The sequence below is a fragment of the Lichtheimia ornata genome (assembly GCF_029851405.1).
Source record: "Lichtheimia ornata isolate CBS 291.66 chromosome Unknown scaffold00003, whole genome shotgun sequence".
Taxonomy (NCBI): Eukaryota; Fungi; Mucoromycota; class Mucoromycetes; order Mucorales; family Lichtheimiaceae; genus Lichtheimia; species Lichtheimia ornata.
This window is the reverse complement of record NW_026695323.1, coordinates 295,586-316,588: the sequence shown is the minus strand read 5'-3', so window position 1 is coordinate 316,588 and position 21,003 is coordinate 295,586. Positions and strand designations below refer to the sequence as shown.

The following is a 21,003-nucleotide window of genomic DNA, read 5'->3' as shown; positions in this document are numbered from 1 at the left end:
AATTTAGCGTTGACATTTGGATTAATAGGATCCGCGCTTGCACCGAGAAGAGCTGAAAAAAGTACAAAAGGAAGTGTGAAACAGGGTCAAGTGACTTTCATAGAAAATCGGATTTGCAGAGAATGTGCAACAGCCATGATACGCATGCTTTTTAATGACTCGAGAATGTAATTTCCCCTAGTCATATGTAGATGGGGTGATCAGGAACTTGTAATAAGATCAATCATAGCTATTGGAAGTTGTACAGTATAGGTGTAGGAGGAGGTCTTCTTTGTGATTAAGATGGGGCCTGATACATGCATCATGTAACCTTTCATTTCTCGGGGGATAACAAGCGCAGCAACTTCCACCTGTAACAACTCGAGGTTGGAAATTGGAGGCGAGTATATGCAGGGTCGTCATACATTATCAGTTGTATGATGTGTGCTGCTATCTAAAACATGTCAACAACTTTGGGGCCCCCTTTTTTGTCTCCCAAACAACTATCCTCTGACATGGATGACGAGAGATATCAAAACAAGGAATTTGCAATGAAATCAGCCATAGCTATTGTATGGTTGTAGGTGTAAGAGGCTTTTTGTATGATTCATTGATCCAAACGCATCATGTAACTTTTCGTATCTCGAGATAATAACAGCGCAGTAACATTCATTTACAACAACACTGCGTAGGTGTTATCTTTGGATGTTAACATCTGACACATAAATGGCGGGGGATTTGCCCAGTGGATGTACTTTGATGACGATTCTTTAATAAGCATTGCATAGCTTTACGTTTGTTGCAAATCAAAGCAGCGCCGGCTTAACAATGCTGATTTTGGAATTGGATGTTGTTGGTCACAGCAATAACAAGTGGCTATTTATTACCATTAAATGAATAAAAGGTGAAGCAAACAGGCTGTTTCTATGTCTTGTGTCTTTTTTGAAGCGCGAGCCAAGAAGGGAGACTATCTGGTGGGTGGTGTGCCAGGCATTGACGGCGACGAGCCAGATGGATTGGATTTACCACAATTGCCAGCCATGGCCTTAATCATTGCGAAACGATTTGGATATTGTTCGACAAGTTGTGCTAATCCTCCTGGAGGGCAGGATCCCCGGCCTGGTGTTCCCCCAAGCATGCAAGCTCCAGCAGCGTCAGCAAAATCAGTGCCCATGTAGGCCGTCATTAATCGTAAATCTTCCAATGTGCATTCTGGATTCGCGGCATCCCCTAGCAGTTGAGGTAATCCCATAGCAAGTAAGTCATTTGGATCAGTAGGAGCAGCGTTTGCACCATGAAGAGCGGAAAAAAGTACAAAAGGAAGCGTGAAACAGGGCCAAGTGATCTTCATGATGGGAATGGGATTCGTGCGGAATTTGTTTGTTGACGACAACCACCAGGCACGCTTTTATAATGTCTCTCGAATACAATTGCCCCTATCCATATAGATAGGAAAATCAGGAGTTTGTAATGAGATCAATCATAGCGATTGGAAGTTGTAGGTGTAGGAGGTCTTGTTTGTGATCAAAGTGGGGTCTGATTCATGCATCGTGTAACCTTTCATTTTCTCGGGGGCAACAGTGCAGCAACATCGACCTACAACAACAATATCGAGGTTGGAAATCGGAGGCGAGTATACGCAGGGTCATGCATTATCAACAACTTTAGGTCCGCCCTTTTTTTCGGTCTCCCAAACAACTCTCCTTTGACATGGATGACGAGGCATATCAAAACAAGGAGATTTCAATGAGATCATTCTTAGCTATTGGATGGCTAGTTGTAAGTGTAAGAGACTTTCGTATGATTCATTGATCCAAATGCATCATGTACCTTTTCATATCTCGAGGTATCAACAGCGCAGTAACATTCACCTTCAACAACAACATCGATGTCGGAAATTGGAGAAGTATACGCAGGGTGCATGCACATGAGCAACTGCTATCCAACTTACAGTAATGTCTCCCAAATGAAATTGCCACTATAGTACATAGATGGGGAGGAAATGCATACCTACGCTCTTTAGAGCAATGTATATGATCTCCGTTGACCAACAATTGTCCCTTCTTGGTTTTCAGCAAGATGAGGAGGCGTCACAAAACCAGGAGCACGTTTTTTAGCTCGTGGATAAAGGTATCGTCGTACTCCTCATATTAGATTATACATACAAGATAGCACATGCTGAATGATGTTCTATGTAGGTATTCATGCCACATTGTATCAGAGCTCACTCTTTCTTAAACGTGATGATTCAAGTTTACAATGACCAGTTTCTGTAACAAGCACTATTGTTATACCATTACTATGGATTTTTTATCTTTGAAAATACAGGCATTTATTTAAACATGTATACAATCCGTTATTGCCACTGCCTATCGTCTCTCATCATATGATCAAGGAAGCTTTATTAACGAATGTAATATGACAAAGGAACAAAAGAATCTCGATACAATGATACAGGTAACCGAATCTCGCTTTCCGACCTCCAAATTTCTATCCTCCCTTTCATCCCAGAAGCCAACCAGTGGACCACATAAAATCAACGGGTATCATTGTGTTCTTCTTTGTTGCTGCCGTCATAAGCGTTTTCATCCATGATTGCAAACTAGTTGCTGTGCGTGCCTTAACTCCAACATTCCAATATCATCCATGGAGGCAAACCACCTTTCGTCAAATATGCAAGCCCTTTACTCAAACTCATCCAATCCATCATCACCCTCAGCCGTATCCACGTGACACAATCCATCGTTCATGCCGACGACGCGCCAAGTAACCAAAGCGACATTCCAGGATTTCTCATCACTGCACTTGATTCCATCCATCCATCCATCATAACCATTGTAAGTCCAATATTGCTGCTGATATGCCTCTTTTCCCATCCGGCTGTTGGTCTAGCACTTTCTTGGCCATTCCCTATCGCAGCTTAGCCAGGTGACGAGTGCTTGTATTGGAAGTAGTAGTTGATAGCTGATATGGCATCATCCACAGGTATACAATGGCTATGCTGTTCACGTAAAAACGCTGCAAGGCATGTTGTTGCAAGTAAGGAACGTTGATTGAGACAATGGAGTAAGGCTTTGCTGATAGCAACTGCTGGAATGAATGTTGTTACGTTTGGTTGCGGTAGAGGAGTGTACAAGATAGCGTGTTGTATCAAGAGACTCGCGTGTTGTAGAAGAGTGACAAGAAGGCTGTGAACACGCCATGGACTTGCCATTCAGTCAAAGACAATCGGATCAAGAGAGTTGTAAGATTGACATGATGGGTTGAAGCAGGACGATTGTTCGCAGGCGGTAGTTGTACACTTGAATATGGCAACAGTTGAGAATGGGGAGGAAGAAGAAATAAGATGGCAGTGGAAGAGTTAGAAATTCTAAGTAGGTTGACCTGTCAGATGCTCCCCTACAAATCCATGAACACTGTACATCAAACCTTGATATTGAGATTGCCCCTCTCGAACCTGAAACCTTCACACAAGGTAGTCCCAGGCATGCTGATCAACTCTGTTGTCATAAAGGCTCCGCACTTCATTATGAGAATTTTGGATGAGAAGGTGCAAACGTATCCAAGTAGGGTTCGTATAGTAGGCACCACGCTATGGCCACAAGATTGCCACCTCGAACCTGAAACTTTCACACAAGGTACTCTCAGGCACGCTGATCAACCCTGTTCTCATAAAGACTTCACGCTTCATTATGATAGTAATATATGCAGCTAACTCGGGATAATGATGATTAAATTAATCGCAAAAGCATTGCTCCTCACCAACAATATCAACCAATAGCTTAGGCCTGCCACAGCCTCACCCATTTTCATACAAGAATTGATTGTCATTAACATTACGGTGAAAAGAATAGAAAAGTAACCCGGTACCTGGGTTGCTCTTTTGTATCCATGGATACCAAGGTTTGTACTTTAATAGATTCTTAGCAACGGGGCGTTTAATTTTTATGCAACATCAATCTTGTTCTTGTCATCGCGTGTGTTGCCGATGGCTGTACTTGTTTCCAACCAAGGGTGGGTTTACTTTCTGAAAGAGTGTACAGCCGCATGCAAATCGAATTCAATCATCCTGAATACACCAATGATGTTACTCAAGATGCGTTTGATAGGATGTATATGGAAGCTCAGGTTAGCAATGCCACGTTCCTGTATCCCTCTAATTACTCGTTCCTTTGTGTATTGTGCCTCACAATGAAAGAGCTCTATCACTTGTCGAGTTGATAACAAGTTGTCTTTCGGGAATACTAACACCGAATCGATGGCCTTCGCTTCTTGGGGGAAGGAGATGGGGGGGGGAGTAGTAAGGATTTTTTGTACCCGCTATAGCGATTTTTTGTGGGCTTGTGTAATGCAAAAATCTCCGGGTTGCTTTTCATTCAAGATTCTTGGGACACGTTCATCCAATGACAATGAGACAATGTTACGTTACCATGCAGCACACACGTCAATGTTTAATATCATATCATGCACATCCGTTAAAGTAATAACACACACCATATCTAAAATCGATTATCAGAAGGATATCAGCTATAGGGACACAAGACAGGGGCTGTTGTGCTGAGCATTTACCAAACACTGTGGCACCAGCCATGTTTCTCTTTTGCCCATTCTTAGAACAATGATGTTGGATCACAAAGACACGCGTCATTGATGGCTCATGGTTATCTGCGGCCATCATTTTCATTGTTCAAATAAAGATTTTCAAAGACAATATCATCAAAAGCATGTAAAAAAGGGTAGTTGTGAATTTGGACACGTTTGACTAAGAAATGGAAAACAAAGAGCGCGCGGGCAAAGAAGAAGGATATGTAATCTTGGATGACGCGTGTTACACGGACCAACTCGACAGAACCAAGTTCAAGCGGCGAAAGCCTTCTTGCAGGTTTTTACCGCGAGTCTCTCTTTACCTATCCTCTTTCTTCCTTTTTCCTCATGTCATCCCCAATAGTTGACCCACCACCTTCTTCAGATGAGCCATCATCACCTGATCCATCCCCTTCATCAACAACCGAGGATCCTTCTCCAACTACAACAGAGGCACCACCACCATCAACAACAGAAGAACCACCACCACCAGAGAGTAGTACCACCGATATCCCGCCATCTACTACAAGCGATGAACCTCCTCCTGAGACGACAACAACAGACGTAAGGGCCTTGTTTATATCGATGACAATCAAACACATGCAATTAATTAATACGCATCCTTTTGAATAGCCCCCTGTAACAACATCTTCGGATCCACCACCTCCAGATACAACAACAACGACATCCTCAGAGTCATCTTCACCACCTGATACAACGACATCGGATACACCACCAGAAACTACAACGTCGGAACCACCTCCAGAGACTACAACATCGGATGTACCTCCTCCTGTTACAACTACTAGTGAGCCACCATCACCTACTACTACTACAGAGGTACCTACCACTACAACCACCACTTCAAGGGTAACTACCACTGGTGGTCGACCATCGACCACCACGACTACAACATCAGAAAGTAGTAACACCTCTTCTTCTTCATCATCTTCATCTTCTACTTTATCATCTTCATCTACCTTCGAGCAGCCATCATCGAGTCCTATTCCTGTTACAACCATTACTTCCTCGGGAACGGATATCATTACCATTACATCAACCTCCTACTCGATTGTGCAACCAACAGGCATTGACCAAGGCAATCATACAGGCGATGGTGGATCATCTACAAATGCAGGTGCCATTGCAGGTGGTGTTGTTGGTGGTGTGGTAGGTGTTGCTGCGATAGGTAAGTTGTTTTGTTGCTTGATAACCTTGGTTCGGTTCCATGTGACTAAAAATACATTCTCAACGTGTAATTCTTCTTTTTTACAAGCGTTGGCCGGTTTCTTTTTATATCGTAGAAATCGCAAGCAAAAGCAACAAGCTGCTAATATCGACCCATTTGCTGGTGTTTATCCACCACCTTCATCTTCTCATCAACCCATGTCATCCCATGGTACACTAAGTACAGGTGCTGGTTCAAATGCACGTCCTTTGGTGGCTCCACTAAGACCCGTGAGCAAAACGGCTGGTGAAGAACTTGATCCTTATGGTCCTTATCTTACACCACAAGCTGCCTCCTCTGGTGGTGCTGGTAGTGCAGGAGGTTACTATGAGGAAACGTCACCACGTCATTCAACACCATCCACAGGGTACTACTCTCAACAACAACCTTATTACACTGATCAAGGCTATGATGGCTATGGTTATTATCATGATGGAGGAGCACCAGTACCCCCCTTGCCCACAGCAGCCAATGAAGGTGGAATCAACTATGGACGCCACGTGCCTGATCTTGCTGATGATGAACCTGAACATCCTCCTGCTACAACTACTTCACGACGATGAAAAGATCAAACCTAGCTTAAAATTTTCCTTGTACATAATTTTCGTTATCATTGCATCCTCCCATCCATTAGACAGCTCATACTTTCTACCATTTTTAGTAAAATGTAAAAGGTACCACCCATGTGATAAAATTTCCTATGCCTTGTAGTATGCTCTTCTCCACGCACGGTATCCAAAATTATGGACCGAAAGAAACACAGCAATTCGTGCCCGACGACTTTAAAAAACTTTGCAAAGGGGCCACGCGCGTGAAACGTGTGCTGTCATCAGTTGCATTAGGTAATCACACATGTGTCACACACACATAAAAGCAAAATCAGACGCACTTTGCCTTTTCGATATAACAAACAAACGTTGCTGCATTAAGTTTTAATGACTAGCGTACAATGAAATCAAAACAAGTCTAATGTAAAGCATGGAAAAAATAACACGTTATACTTTGGCGATGAGCTTTCGAGATAAACGGAGACGTAGAATGATCGTGACAACGGCACATGCAAATGCCGTGAGACCCGTAAAGAGCTTGTAGGTAAGAAATGGCTGTGCAGTGGATACGTTTTCAATCGCACTCACAATGGGCGGGCCAAAGAGAGCAGGTATATTGGTAAGCATCAGCAATGGAAATGCATACGGGTACTTTTTTAAGCCGACTACTGATACGGTAATTGGACCACCTACAAAAGATCATCTTCGCATAAGAAAACAAGTTTTTGTTATAGTGATTAGGCTTACATAGTGCATAAAACGATCCGCCAAAGAAACCAAACAGCGCAGCGTAAGCCATCAATGTGCCATAGTCATACGCCAATGTCCATACAGCCAAAGAAATAACGCATGTCACAAGGGCGTAGATAAGATTAGCATTGAGGCATCCAATACGGTCAGCGAGTATACTAGCGTGCTTAAATGTAAGACATGTATGGGATGACAGGAATGCTTTTCAAGCTTACCCAGCTGCTATACGACCAGCAAAATTAGTAGCTGAAAGAACCGAAACGAGCGCTGATCCTTGTGGTGCTGTTAAGCCAATGTATGTGGCATAAGCTATAGCAAGCATGTGTGAGGAGAGCAGTTGTTATATCAACTCGCTCAACTTACAAGGTATGAAGAAAGGTGGGATGTATAAATAAAAGGTCTGAAAGACAGCTGCCGCGACCCATAATGAAAAGTTCACATCTTTGAGAAGGACAGGTCGAAAAAAGTCACCCACACCTGTCAGCTTGGATTGTACAGGCACCCTTTCCTTCATCAAAGCACATGCTGTGAGATTGAAAGCAAGGAAACCAAGACCAATGATTCGGAATGTCCTATAGGTAGGCATTCAGTATTGCATCACTCCACCTATGTACTTGTACACATACCATGAAGCACCTAATTTTTCATTGCAGGCTGTCATGATAAATGGAATTACCAAACCACCCAATCCAGTGGCACTTGCAGCCATGGCCATGGCTGTACTCCTCTTTTTTGTAAACCATTGTGGAGTAACACGCATCCCGATCTAGTGTCAAGTGAGTAAAAGGGGTATACATGATGATGACTTTTGAAGATGGTGTTACCATACCCCATAAATAATAGCATCACCTAGACCGTTGCATAGACCTAGGGCAAGGTACAAATGCCAAATCTAGATCCGAACGTGTGAAATTATTTTGCATCAGCGATTGTTGAGTATAGATCAAGGTTGAACACCACCACCACCATACCTCGGTTGCAGATCCAGCAGCGACTAATCCACACGTATAGAGCAAACTTCCAAGAAGGAAAGCAAAGCGCATACCAAGGACGATCTCAAAGATGCGACTAAACAAACTTCCGGACGTGGTAGCAATAAGCATCAGCGTGCTGACAAAGCTGAGATCCACTCTTGCTGATTCACCAAACGTGTTTTGCTCAAAGTAATCTTGCATGACACCTGTAGTAATAGGCCCACATTAAATAGCTGTGCCTTTGTCAAAGAGCATAATAATAGAGCACATGATTTACATACCCCAGCTGATGTTTGTCCCAAAAACTGCAAAGAGTGAGAGGAATGTAGCTAGCACAATAAACCAGCCATAGCCACCATCGGGAGGTGGATCATCATTCGGATCGGAATCATCTTCCTTGTTATCCAATCTCCCTTTTTCTTGGTCATTGTTATGCTGCGTGGTTCTATCATCGCTTAATTCGGATGCATGACTACTAGAAGAAGTTCGCGATGGTGGCTCTTGAGCTTGTTGTTGTTGGGTTTCGTGATGCGTAGACATGATCCCATCGGTTGGTTTCCTTGATAAAGTGGAAAAAGGAAAAGAAAACCAAAACGATCACGACCATTTTAAAGAGAAAACCAATACAAACTTACCAAAGAAATGGATGTGTTACAATCCACACTCGGCAAAATTCGCACCGTACCTTACCAAGATAGAGCATCTCTTTGTACGTTACCATGATGATGATGAGCCTCACCGGTGCATTGTTTTCCCATCCCTGAATTCACAATGTATGTACCCCTTGAATGAACCGCAGCAGCATGCTATATCGGATCTTGCCGTGTCGCACATATGCCAATCAACAACAACGTGCTACTTACATTTTACCATCGTGGAAAAAAGACGCCATCATAGTGATCATGCATCTATGTTTATCTCGATCTCCTTTTCTGTTTCTTTTGAGAAGTTTCACTATGCAGCGATCATTCGCATTCACTGATCTGCTTATTAATCCATGCTTGTTGATCCCCACATACCCTATTAAACATTACAGAAATCACGTGTGGTACGGCGATTGCTCTATATGGAATGACTCATTCTTGATCAAACATGTCATACAAAGCATAAATGGCTTCGTTGCTGCTGTAGTGCTGAATTCAAATTGTAAGTTGTTATTGGATCCACAGATATCCTTATTCAAGCAAGGGCCGTTACTTTCATGCATGGTGTCAATACCTGGCCTTGGTGTAACTGTACTACAAGCCCTGACGTGTGTTTGTGATTTCCAGAAAGATGTATTACTTCAGCTAACATTATGAGGTCAAGCGTTTAAGGTCTCCACCATCATCCTTATTATAGCCCCATTTCATGCGTTTGGATGATGCGATATTATTCATGTACCTTATTACAACATGTATGAATGAAGCAAAATGAGGGTGGATGATTGGATCTGCCGCGGAATCCAACCGCGGATGTATAAAGCTGGTGGATCCACTGACATCAAGTCATGTGGCCAATCGGGAACTGCCGGTGATAGAGTGTCAATGTTCATATTGTAAAGTGTTGCTTTGCACATGCCAAGAGGTGACAGTAGCTTTGATTCCTTGTGAATTCTAATAATGATAATGCGTTTACAAAGTTTGTGCCAAGAATTGAACGAGGGGTCGTGGCTCAATGCCAACATTTGATTGAGCAACATGCAAGGGAGATGATGCCATCCGTTCATGCACAAAGGAGGCAAGCAATGTGTAGTAGCAAACCTTGTTAGCATGATACGTGCATAGCGTAAAGTATCCTAGCCCATCATAGGGAGACATTGCTAGGGACGTTTAACGCTAAAAGCCAAACGACGTGGATTTCTTTGACGCAGGCAGGTACCAGCTGTCATTTCATTCCTAAGCCAATCATGCACACCATCATCTATCATATCAACTACCCTACTCTTCTATCACATGGGGCTTAAATGACATCAATTTACGAGCTTTAATGATTACAATAGGGGGACACTACAGCATGTATTCGTGTATCTGCCATATTGTTTCCCTAGATATCTTGGCCTTCTCGACAATGTATTTCATTTCCTTGTACTTTTGTGATTCTTCGGCCGCTTCTAAGTATCTCCAACCAAGTTTTGTGGCACATACATTGCAAGAGACATCTGCCACAGTGTGCATTCCAGTAAGCAACATGCGATCTTCCTTGACGCCTGCCGAGACGTTGATCAAGCTATCCACTAGGTAAGCTGGTCCATGCTAAGGTACATCATGATGTTGGTGTTATTCGCGTGCTGATACACTTCCCTTGATGGCTATGTACACTTACCCTTCCATGAAAGGCTCTAGAAATGACGTCTCTTTGAGAAAGCAAATGGGAATGACATGTTTTACAGCAATAGATACGATCACCACCAGCAATGTATGTTGGATGCTTTCTTTTTTTGTCCATGATGATGGAGGTCATGTAGTAGTGGCGGTAGTCACTTCAAGCGTGATCGCCCACATATATGCATAGCGAGAATGTATACATGGTTCTCTTTTTTATATGCTCGCTGGGGACCTGATTTATCAACGTGCCCGGGAAGGCATGGCGTCCGTCCTTTTTGAAATGTTGAAATATGCAGCAGCCGATGATTTTGACACTTTTTGTTATCCACAATCAGTATTTACTGTAGTCGTTTTTATACAAAAATGGAACAACACTACGTATGTATATGTATATATACCACAACACTACAATGAAAGGATCGTGTTGCAGAATTTCTCAACCTTGTCGGTATCTTGTCGGGCCATTTCAGTAATCATTAGCAGCTTCTTGATGCCAATGGAAATCTTGCCATCCACGCCTGCATCATGCAACACCGACATGGCACGCTGCCTCTCACGATCGCTGAACAATCCAAGCTCCTATACACAAAGATGTATTAATGATCAGCCGTATTATCACCAAAGGGGTATGACGCACCTTCAACACGGTCTCCACAGCTGCCAAAGATGTGAGAGTAGAGATATAAATCTTGGTATCAAAAGCATCGGCAATATCCATGTCATCCAATACTTTGTGCTCTGTCGTTGTGCCAATGATCAAAAGACGACGATTCTAATAGGCAAAGGATAAGTCAATTGATGATGGTGTGTGTGTTTGTGTGAAACAACGTGATGGCTTACTTTTGGGGGCTTCTTTTTGATCAAAACTTGAAGCGCTTGGAGTACTGCGTTGGAGAATCTTGGACCAATAGGCACCCAATCTAATAAGATACGCATTTACCTTTGAGCATGATGCACATCATCGTCATAAACCACTTAGTGTCCACTTACCCACTAAACGCTCAATACTATCAATGACGATAACACTGGCAGGCGACTTGTATGAATCGTTGAAGATCTATGATAGATAGCCATGTAAATGAAAATGTCGTAGACCAAAGGATCATAGAACCATACCTTGTTTATCTCTGCAATCTTGGCAGATTCAGTCATACCAACCATGGATTCGGGGGAAATGAGTTTGATGAAGGGGAATTCACTTTCCAATGCGATGGTTGCTGCCAATGCAGTCTTGCCACTTCCAGCAGGTCCGTGCACCAATACACTGACAACGGGAGTGCGATCCGATTCCCGTACTTGGTCAACATACAATTTGCCATCGGCCAAGATTTGCTGTAGAGCATGTATGAGTGGACATGTAAACATAATAAAGGTTGTTGCCATAGTATAGTACCTCGATGTGTTCTCCAAATGGGATGACGCCATTTTGCACACATTGCTTAAGTTCGGTTTCAGAAACACCAAAGGATGGAGGGACTTCTTGCAAGGCTGATAAAAAGTCTTCCATATTGACCTTCATATTCTCGACATCAGGAGCAACATCAGCGACTGTGCCAACCTACATACATAGCAGCAACATGAGCCCATCAATCCATGTACCTTCCAAAATATTAAAATTGTACCTTGGTATGCCGAGTAAACGCATACGAAGATGCAGCTTTGACCACACCAGAAATCTCAGCACCACTGTAGTTCTTGGTCAAGTTTGCCAACTCCTCCAATGAAACGTCTGTATCCAAAATATCGTTTTCACGCATCTTGAATATACACATAATAAGCACATGGATCTCGAGACATCACGTGGACAAAGTACGTACCTTGCTTGTGTGGATGTTCAAGATTTGAAGACGACCACCTTCATCAGGTAAACCAATTTCCATGTGTACCTCAAGACGACCTGTAGTATGAGCATGAGTCATCGCCCTTGATACTATTATACCTTCAATAACAATGACTTACCTGGACGCAACAATGCTTCATCAATCATGTCTTTGCGATTTGTCATACCAATGATAAGGATATTGTTGAGTTGATCCACACCATCCATCTAAGAACAAAGGAACATCAATATCCAATGCTTGCACGTGACATGATCCCAATTCCTGTTACCTTTGCCAAAAGCTGGTTGACCACCGAATCACCGACGCCGCTACTATCACCACGACTACCACGTTGTTTGCAAATGGCATCCAATTCATCAAAGATGATGATATGCAAGCTCGATTCCTCTCCCTTGGACTTGTACTCTGCTTCAGCATCGGCAAAAAGCTTACGCACGTTCTCTTCACTTTGGCCGACAAACTTGCTCAAGACTTCGGGACCGCTAACCACCTTGGGTTCCTGAGCATTCAACATTTTACCAATTTGTCGAGCAATCAAGGTTTTGCCTGTGCCTGGAGGACCATACAAGAGGAGACCCTTGACGTGCTGTACACCAAGCTTTTCAACAATCGAAGGTGGAAAGATACGAGAAGCAAAGGCACGTCGAAAGATATCGCTGAATTCCTTATCAAGACCTCCAATACCAAGATCCTCAAACTTGAAATCAGCCTTGATCAATGCCTTGGCAGTAGAACTACATACAACATTCACCATTAGTATCCTCCAATGCGAAATACATGCAGCATCATCAATCAACTCACGATTTCTTGGCTCCTTTGAGACGAATGGTGGATTCACTTGCTTTACCAAATTGGATGGCAGTCTGACGCATTAAAACACCACGTGATGCAGGGGATCCATTCATGGCTTCAGGTTCAATATCACCTCTTGCAGCCTTTTTCAAAGTCTCCAAATCCACTACTTCCAAATCGGCAATCTTGCATAAGAGCTTCACACCACGGAAATCGAATACGAGGATTTGGCCAATCGAAAAGATTTGATTGTGGAAACTCTATAGTAGACACACGTGTTCATTCATTCATTAGTGGATCTCTCTCCCACGCATGATCTTCTTACTATGGTGATCCTTCCTTACCGAAGAAAATCCTTCCTCCATCTTTTCAGTATCGAAGTCATCGACATCCATTTGAGCGCTCTTGCGAAGAAAGCCAACTTCAACTCTAAGGCTTGACAAGTATACGCTGTTGCTCTCTTCAAATGGGTTATAAGGAACCACTGAAACCTCTTCGTTGAGTGACAACTGAGCCCATCGGCGGTGCATAGCGCTGGTTCCAAGTACGCCCTTGTGCATCGAATTATCATTTCTATAGAACCATATGAGTCAACTCTTCTTTCTTTCTCTCTCTCCTCCATCGAGATGACTACCTTGCAGTAAAGACAAACTCATTGTTCACGAGCAAGTAATGTTCTGAAGGATCGACTTGACCAGGGGCGATGGTGACATAGTTGGACAGGGCGAACGCGTCGGATAGGGATTTCTCCACACGCATATGAAGAGTGCCATCGTCAGCTGCAGATTTCTCGTTATGAGCCATTGTAAAGGAAGAGGAAGAAGAACAAGGGAAAGCTGCCGTGTCACGTTTCGAAGGTGGCAAACGCATTATATTTTGGATGCCCGTCTCGATTTGGCAAACACCTTTCACTACTGCCACCAAACGGATACAAAGGAATTCAGCTGACACGTCAACATTTTCGATCCTGGTTCCTCTCACTTTTCACCAAAAGTCATCCATGTCAGCACCACCACCAGCACCTGCTTATACAGCCCCACTGCCAAGTGTCAAACGCATGAGTCGATCGGGTTCCTCTTCTCGCTATGCGGCTAGTAATAATGAAGCGCAGCTTGTGTCACCTTCGTCCGAATATCCGATCAAGCGTCAACGCATCACCCATAGTCCATTGAACACCCATGATGATGAGCAACCAACATCGATTCAACCACAATCAGCATTCACTATGCAACCTTTTACGCATACATCCGTGTCCATGGTGAGTCCATTTTGATAGGAAGGGAGGTTCATTTTGGTCTATTCTTATTGATCGCTGCTGCATGAGGTTAGTCTGATGAAATAGGAATGGTGCAAGTATCCGGAGGGTCGTCGATCATGGCACTACAATGGAAAGGTGGAAAACTAGGATGTGCATACTATACTCAGGAATACCGTGAGTTGCATGTCATGGACGATGTCATTGAACGCTCGCCAGCAGACTTTGCTACACAATGTACGTTTCTTTGGTTTCTTTTTGTGTACACATAGGCTTGCCTTTTAACCTCTTCTTTATTATTATACAGTGATCCAAGAAATCAACCCAAGAATCATCCTCCTTGAGTATAATGCAGATGATATCCTATCTCTTGTACAGAGCATTGATGGTAAGTGATATGGCCATCATGGATTACTATTGGTGACACTAAAACCCCATTTCAGGCGAGATCCAAGTTGAAAAGCTGCAAGGAAAAGACTTTGGCTATGAGCATGGTCGATATTCTTTGATTTCATGGTTTGCTCAAATCAACGACGACAATGAAGCCGCCTCGGACAATGCGACCCACCACCATGTTTATTGTGAGGACCCCTATGATGGCCGAAAAAGGAAAACGAATCTGCAACTTCAATGCATGATTAACCTTGACAGCATTGTCTCGGTGAGTCGTTGTGACACCTTTTTGCTGTTACGTGACAATTGTATTTATTTCTTTTGCCGGTAGATTGGATGTGCAGGCGCATTATTGACATACATCGACAAGTTGGAGGACTATACCAATCGACCCATTGGAAACGAGATGGCTCCTCAAGACTTGGCACTACGTCCAGTTTCGTTACGATCATTTTCAAGGTACCTATGAGAGAAGTGGGGTTACATCTATCACCATGTTGATTATTCATTATCTCAAAGCAATCAATACATGCACGTGTCCAATATAGCACGCAGGTACATAACAACAATGGCCTATACGTGTTAACAAAGTTCACGTTCTTTATATTATGAGGCTGATTAGAATTCTGCTTCTTTAGAGTACTCGGCATCTTTGAAAAAGACGTTCATCCCAACACCCACCAAAAGAGGAACAAAGAGAGCCTTTCATTGTTTGGTAAGTGAATGTATAGGCCATGCACCACCAATCATTTCTCATATCCTCGATCCTCTTCAAGGTTTGTTGAACCATACGGTGACGCCAATCGGCCAACATCTCCTCCAATCATGGATTCAGCGACCTACATTGGATCTGAATGTGCTGGAATATCGTCACACGGCAATATCGCACTTTTCTACCAACGACACAGTGGCACTTGTCAAGGAACTTCGAGGTCATCTCAAGCATATCAAGAATATCCCACGAATGATGTCCATGATCCGAGAAAACAGAGCCACCGTCCATGATTGGCAACAACTCTTGCAAGTATGTATACTGCTGAGGATGGGATCATGTATTGATAGGTAATCTTTTTTGCCAGTTTGCATATTACAGCATGCGTATACAAACATCCCTTGCAAGTATGGATCTCACAAAAGAGCTGCAAGTGACTCAAAAGGTATGCCATTGACTTTTGGTTGGGTGTGTGTGTGCCCTGTTTACAATATCCCAAAAGCGCTGACACGTGATGTAGATCAAATCCGCCATGGGCACTGAAAAATTGCGTCGAGTGGGTTCAGCTATCAATGACATGGTAAGAAATTTACAACATGGCACGCTTTAGATATTAATGAAGGGTGGTCGTAGATCGACTTTGAGCAAAGCAGACATGAAGGAAGAGTGGTGGTGAAGGAAAACGTTGACGAGGTGCGTACAACCATGAGATGGCTTTGGTGTCTGGAAATTAAAATGAGCTATTAGCATCTCGACAAGCTGAGAGAGACATACGATAACCTGGAACCAGTATTGGTAGGTGATCTACGACAAGCATTCACGAGGAATATCTATGTAACCATATGTATAGCTTCAAGTCGCTCAAGAAATAAGCCAACGGATGCCTCCAGAGCTCGCAACCACATGCAACGTGGTCTACTTTCCTCAGCTTGGATACTTTGTTGCAGTGACCCGAGAGTATGAGCAAATGTTCGAATACAACCTTGGCCTACCACCCGATTTTCGATTACAAGTAAGCATTTTTTGAATTATAGTCATATGCAAGGATCTCACAAGCCATTTTTTTTACGTCACAGTTCACAACCGATGCCAACGCCTACTTCAAGAACGATCGCACCAATGGTAAGGAACGAGACAAAAGGTGTGATAAGATCAAGTCTTTAATGGATGGCCATAAATTCCAGAGTTGGATGAATCGCTTGGCGACAACCACGGCATGATCATTGGTAAGCAACTTGGCTTTTTGGATATGGATATGAATTGACATGTTGTTGATTAGACAGAGAAATCGAGCTAGTGCAATATTTGACCGAGGAGCTATCCACCTATTTCAGTGATCTATTAGCCATGGCGGATGCATGTGCCGAGCTTGATTGGTAAGTTTGACGGCAATACCTATCATTAAAATTCTTCTATGCTCATCAAAACCACCCATGGTTCAGCCTACTCTCATTGGCCCATGCAGCTCGTATCCATGAGTACGTACGACCCGAAATGACAGAGGAAAACAAGATTGAGATACATCAAGGAAGGTGAGCAATCAAAGGGAATGTCTATAATATATGGCATACACACAATTGATCCATTTTTATATTCCAGACATCCAATCCAGGAAATGTGCGTGGATGTTTTCATTGCCAATGATGCATACTTGGTTGGTGGATTGGGAAAGGCGAGCTCAGATGTATCAACCACCCATATCGAGAACAGCACCACCACACAACAACATCATGAGAATGAAACAGCCAGCATTGCTTTATTGACCGGCGCGAATTATTCTGGCAAAAGCGTCTACCTACGACAAGTATGGCATTCTTTTCTGCATATGACGATGATCCCCACTTGTTAACAACAAACCATAGGTTGCACTCATTGTGTATATGGCGCATGTTGGAAGGTTCGTTGTTGATCTTTGATGATGATGATGGCTTTCTTTATTACTACGTACACTAATTGCGAGATACAGCTTTGTTCCAGCATCCAGTGCAGTGATTGGGTTGACAGACAAGATATTTACGTGTGTGCAAACCATTGAAACGGTCTCCAAGGTAACGCTATTCATAATCGGGATCATTGAGCAAGACCTTGACGCTTTACGTTGCTGTATACGTAGCTCGTAAGTGCCTTTGCGTTGGATCTACAAAACCTTTCACAAGCAGCGCGAGATGCTACTGGACGTAGCCTTGTCATTATCGATGAGTTTGGAAATGTAAGCAGCTTTTCAATTTTGAAGGGGCTTGCAAGAATAATGTATGTATGTATGTATTCATCTAGGGCACGGATGCAGCCGATGGAGCTGGTTTACTTTGTGCAACCTTGGAGCACTTTTTATCTAAAGGAGAGCAATGCCCCAAGGTGCTTGCCATTACTCATTTTCATGGTGAGGAAACCATCCCTTACAGTGTGTGCGCGTGTGCATGGGAAAACTAAATCGATTTATTATAGAGTTGCTTGCACACAATATCATCTCTCCAACCGAACATCGGATCAAGCTATTGACAATGGAAATCCTCAGCCAAAGTTGCACCATCCAATCTTCCTCCAGCCAAAGCAAACAACAAGCAGACGAAGTTGTGTTTCTTTATCGTGTTGTTCCTGGATCTCGCGCTTGTAATTCATATGGTGCATGGTGTGCTAGCATTGCAGGTATCCCAACTCCCATCGTGCAGCGTGGTAAGTCCCCCCCCCAAAAAAAAAGATTCAAGCAATGTGTGCATTTACTTATGTATATACATTTTCCACACATAGCACTTGAATTATCCCATTTAATCGACAACAACAAACAAATCCGACCCATCTACAGCAAAGAACGTCAAGCTAAATTGGATGCCATTGAAGACATTGCACTCAAGCTACTAGAATCACAAGTGACAAACGATACATTGGAAACCATAAGACAATGGGTGAAAGATCTAGATCAAGTACTTTGATGATGGATAAAAAAAGAATAAAAAGTGGTGGATGTACATGTAAATGTGATGTGTATTAATGATGGTAAGAAATACAAATGCCAAATTAACTTCTGCTTGCCAAGAAGCTTCCGAAAGGTGTCTTTTCAAATTCAGTGTTGCGCAAAAAGGCCTCTGCGTCATCCAGCTTAGTTGCACTGTACTCGATGGGTGCTCGTTTTTGTTCAATGTAATTCTTGTGTGTGTCAAACTAGTATAAAGCACAACCCCCTAATGAGTATATGACGGCAAAAGTTGGTTTCCATGGGAATGTGCAGCTTACCTTTTCGATTAATGTCCGCACAGGTTTGGCGAATCGTGTGCCTTTGAGTGCCTTTTGATCTTCCTTGAGCTACAAAAGCCGCGAGCATTAGATTGGATTCGGTTTGGTACACCTTCAAAGGAAAACTTGGATACTCACCTTGCTCAATACAGGAATGGCAAGTTCAGGGAAAGCGATGGACATACCAAAGCAGGCATAAAAGTCGATCATGTTGTCGTAAAATACATTGAATTTGGCACTCTGTATATATAGATTCGTACGTTGGTTAATGATGATGATGATGGATAAACGCTCGCTACCCTATACATACCTCATACACCTTTGTATGTATATACTCTTGTGGTGTCTTCAAATTCAAATCCCAATCGAATGCAGGAAGGTTAACGTTGACGATCTTTTCACTTGGATCCACGTAGAAAAAGTTGAAAATGAAGGGTGCAAGAGGAATATAGTATCCAGTGGAATCAATCAATCCAATTAATGAACGGATCACGTGTACTCGCAAGGGCAAGAATTGAGGAACGGGATTCAATCTATGTCATGAACGTGTGTATGTGAGCCCATCATGTAAAGCATCCATCCAACGGGTTTCCCGTATCTTACCTTAAGGTATTCAATGCAATGTCGACAAAGGGTTGTAATACAGGTAGGGATGCAGTACCCACTTCAGGGCTACACGTCAAACCAATAGCACCAGCCCAGAAATCCAAACAACTGATAAATTGCCATGCATAAACAGATCGAATGCTTTCTTGTGTCTGAGCCTTTCTTGCAGCCTTGAGATGTGAAGAAAGTTGTCGAATATACACATCCGCATGCTGTGCGCCCATCTTTGGATCAACAGCATAAAGGTCGGTACCCTCCTGAAGCATTTGTTGCAAACGAGCATGGTTGGATTCTGTCACTCGAGTCGAATGTTTTGCAAAGACCAAGTAAACACCTTTGAGCGCGTGAGGAAGATAATTGTTCTTTTCAGTGTCAACAGCCGCAGTGGCAAAGAGTTTGATGGCTTGATAACAAGCAGCACGTGTTTCGGATGAAAGAACACTATCAGACCAACGATCCAAAAGTACCTAATAATATTCAAAAGATGAGGATCCATGATTGCGTTTTTATCCTTCTCTCTCTCTCTCATACTTACTCTTAAATATTCCCTAGCCGTTTTTGGGAAGCATCCAAAGAACATGGTCGCAGGAGCAATGTGTGTCAGGATATATTGTACCAAATCATCTTGATCCAGGTCACGTAGAAATCGTACGCAGCTGTTGAGGAATAAATGGACCACCTTTTCCAATCGTCTCCAATGTTTGGTCTTTGCTGGATGACGTGCTTTTTTGGTGAGGATGATGTGCTGACTGAGGATAGGATAGGTTGACTTGACCGCCACCTTGACAACCTTGGTGTACACTAAAGCATGGGATTAGCTCGGTCCCCCTTTTTATATAACCATCCACCTTTCTTACGTTTGTGATTGGTGACGCGATAAGTCATTTGTGTATCTGTTCCATCATCAGCGCGTGTAATCGATCGGAAGGCCATCAACAAGTGTTTCAATGCATCGGGAGATTTGGCACGTGCACCCTTGGTCCATTCATCCAGCATTTCCTTGGTAACAATGGTTGCGTTGCTGTCATCATCCTCTTCCATATCATCATCGTCCTCCTCCTCCTCCATATCATCTTCGGAATCAAATCCTTCATCATCATCATCATCATCATCATCCTCTTCTTCTTCTTCTTCACTTGATGCTTCTTCTTCCTCCTCATCTTGTTCCTGGTCAAGTTGCATGTCATCTTCCTCGCCTTCAGGTTCCACAGCTTGAAACTGATCCAATGCGTTCAATTCTATCTCGCGGTCCTCTTCGAGATCCAGCACCTCCTCACTTCCAATCATAAAGTTGCAAAAGTAGTCGGCTGCATTCGCATGTTGATCGAAGCTAGGATCAGGCAAAAGGAATATCGATCAGTACGCACACACACGCACTTGGCGTTGAAGTTTGACTCTTACCTCTCGGCCTTGTCATTTGCACTTTGGTCCTTTTTGTTATCAGCTAAACGACAAGCCTTAGTGGCGAGATCGTTGGATCGATGTCGATTTGTTTGTTACCTTTGGTGCCATTCTCCTTTGCTCGGGCAGCTCGACGCTCTTTTCTTCGATTGATCTGCTGTTTGAGCTTGTTGTGTTGTCGTCGTCGCTCGATCGTTTGCTTGAGCTTGGTACGCTGGAACTTGATAGTCGACTTTTTCTGTTTTACGCCCATGATATGAAGAGGGAAATGAAAGTGCCAAAAATTCAAGCGGTGGAAGCCACGCCTGGAAGAGACTACTTGTAGAGCGGACTTGAAGAAGCAGCACAACAAGCGTCCTGTCAAATGCCTGCCACCTCTCACCAACCACCATTTCACCCTCTC

General features: G+C 43.2%; 7 protein-coding genes across 7 annotated transcripts; 2 read left to right on the top strand and 5 right to left on the bottom strand.

Annotated features, from left to right (window-relative positions):
- Positions 1–946: 946 nt before the first annotated feature.
- On the bottom strand, positions 947–1,330 carry O0I10_001098 (uncharacterized protein; the record flags this gene model as incomplete). Its single annotated transcript, XM_058481196.1, has 1 exon — positions 947–1,330. The coding sequence occupies one exon, from the start codon at positions 1,328–1,330 to the stop codon at positions 947–949; it is 384 nt and encodes a 127-aa protein (XP_058347834.1).
- Positions 1,331–4,911: 3,581 nt separating this feature from the next.
- On the top strand, positions 4,912–6,354 carry O0I10_001097 (uncharacterized protein; the record flags this gene model as incomplete). Its single annotated transcript, XM_058481195.1, has 3 exons — positions 4,912–5,127; positions 5,197–5,752; positions 5,840–6,354. 3 exons carry the CDS (start codon positions 4,912–4,914, stop codon positions 6,352–6,354), a joined length of 1,287 nt encoding a protein of 428 aa, XP_058347833.1.
- Positions 6,355–6,786: 432 nt separating this feature from the next.
- Positions 6,787–8,603, bottom strand: O0I10_001096 (uncharacterized protein; the record flags this gene model as incomplete). Its single annotated transcript, XM_058481194.1, has 8 exons — positions 6,787–7,028; positions 7,087–7,247; positions 7,305–7,398; positions 7,453–7,661; positions 7,716–7,855; positions 7,919–7,981; positions 8,061–8,269; positions 8,345–8,603. The coding sequence occupies 8 exons, from the start codon at positions 8,601–8,603 to the stop codon at positions 6,787–6,789; spliced, it is 1,377 nt and encodes a 458-aa protein (XP_058347832.1).
- Positions 8,604–10,051: 1,448 nt separating this feature from the next.
- O0I10_001095 (uncharacterized protein) lies at positions 10,052–10,490 on the bottom strand (the record flags this gene model as incomplete). The annotated part of the gene is made up of 2 exons (XM_058481193.1): positions 10,052–10,297; positions 10,368–10,490. The coding sequence occupies 2 exons, from the start codon at positions 10,488–10,490 to the stop codon at positions 10,052–10,054; spliced, it is 369 nt and encodes a 122-aa protein (XP_058347831.1).
- A 284-nt stretch (positions 10,491–10,774) lies between these two features.
- O0I10_001094 (uncharacterized protein) lies at positions 10,775–13,806 on the bottom strand (the record flags this gene model as incomplete). The annotated part of the gene is made up of 13 exons (XM_058481192.1): positions 10,775–10,948; positions 11,007–11,141; positions 11,210–11,289; positions 11,360–11,426; positions 11,486–11,701; positions 11,763–11,927; positions 11,992–12,126; positions 12,187–12,266; positions 12,329–12,416; positions 12,479–12,944; positions 13,012–13,262; positions 13,347–13,575; positions 13,637–13,806. The coding sequence occupies 13 exons, from the start codon at positions 13,804–13,806 to the stop codon at positions 10,775–10,777; spliced, it is 2,256 nt and encodes a 751-aa protein (XP_058347830.1).
- Positions 13,807–14,002: 196 nt separating this feature from the next.
- On the top strand, positions 14,003–18,292 carry O0I10_001093 (uncharacterized protein; the record flags this gene model as incomplete). Its single annotated transcript, XM_058481191.1, has 24 exons — positions 14,003–14,260; positions 14,332–14,494; positions 14,565–14,645; positions 14,701–14,918; positions 14,982–15,109; positions 15,170–15,205; positions 15,289–15,365; positions 15,427–15,674; positions 15,730–15,807; positions 15,883–15,942; positions 15,996–16,055; positions 16,110–16,157; positions 16,213–16,374; positions 16,439–16,484; positions 16,547–16,588; positions 16,642–16,738; positions 16,805–16,894; positions 16,962–17,166; positions 17,225–17,259; positions 17,329–17,410; positions 17,476–17,571; positions 17,637–17,742; positions 17,808–18,035; positions 18,111–18,292. 24 exons carry the CDS (start codon positions 14,003–14,005, stop codon positions 18,290–18,292), a joined length of 2,826 nt encoding a protein of 941 aa, XP_058347829.1.
- Positions 18,293–18,377: 85 nt separating this feature from the next.
- Positions 18,378–20,853, bottom strand: O0I10_001092 (uncharacterized protein; the record flags this gene model as incomplete). The annotated part of the gene is made up of 9 exons (XM_058481190.1): positions 18,378–18,521; positions 18,594–18,662; positions 18,732–18,833; positions 18,904–19,126; positions 19,197–19,666; positions 19,735–20,000; positions 20,057–20,529; positions 20,601–20,643; positions 20,700–20,853. 9 exons carry the CDS (start codon positions 20,851–20,853, stop codon positions 18,378–18,380), a joined length of 1,944 nt encoding a protein of 647 aa, XP_058347828.1.
- Positions 20,854–21,003: the final 150 nt, after the last annotated feature.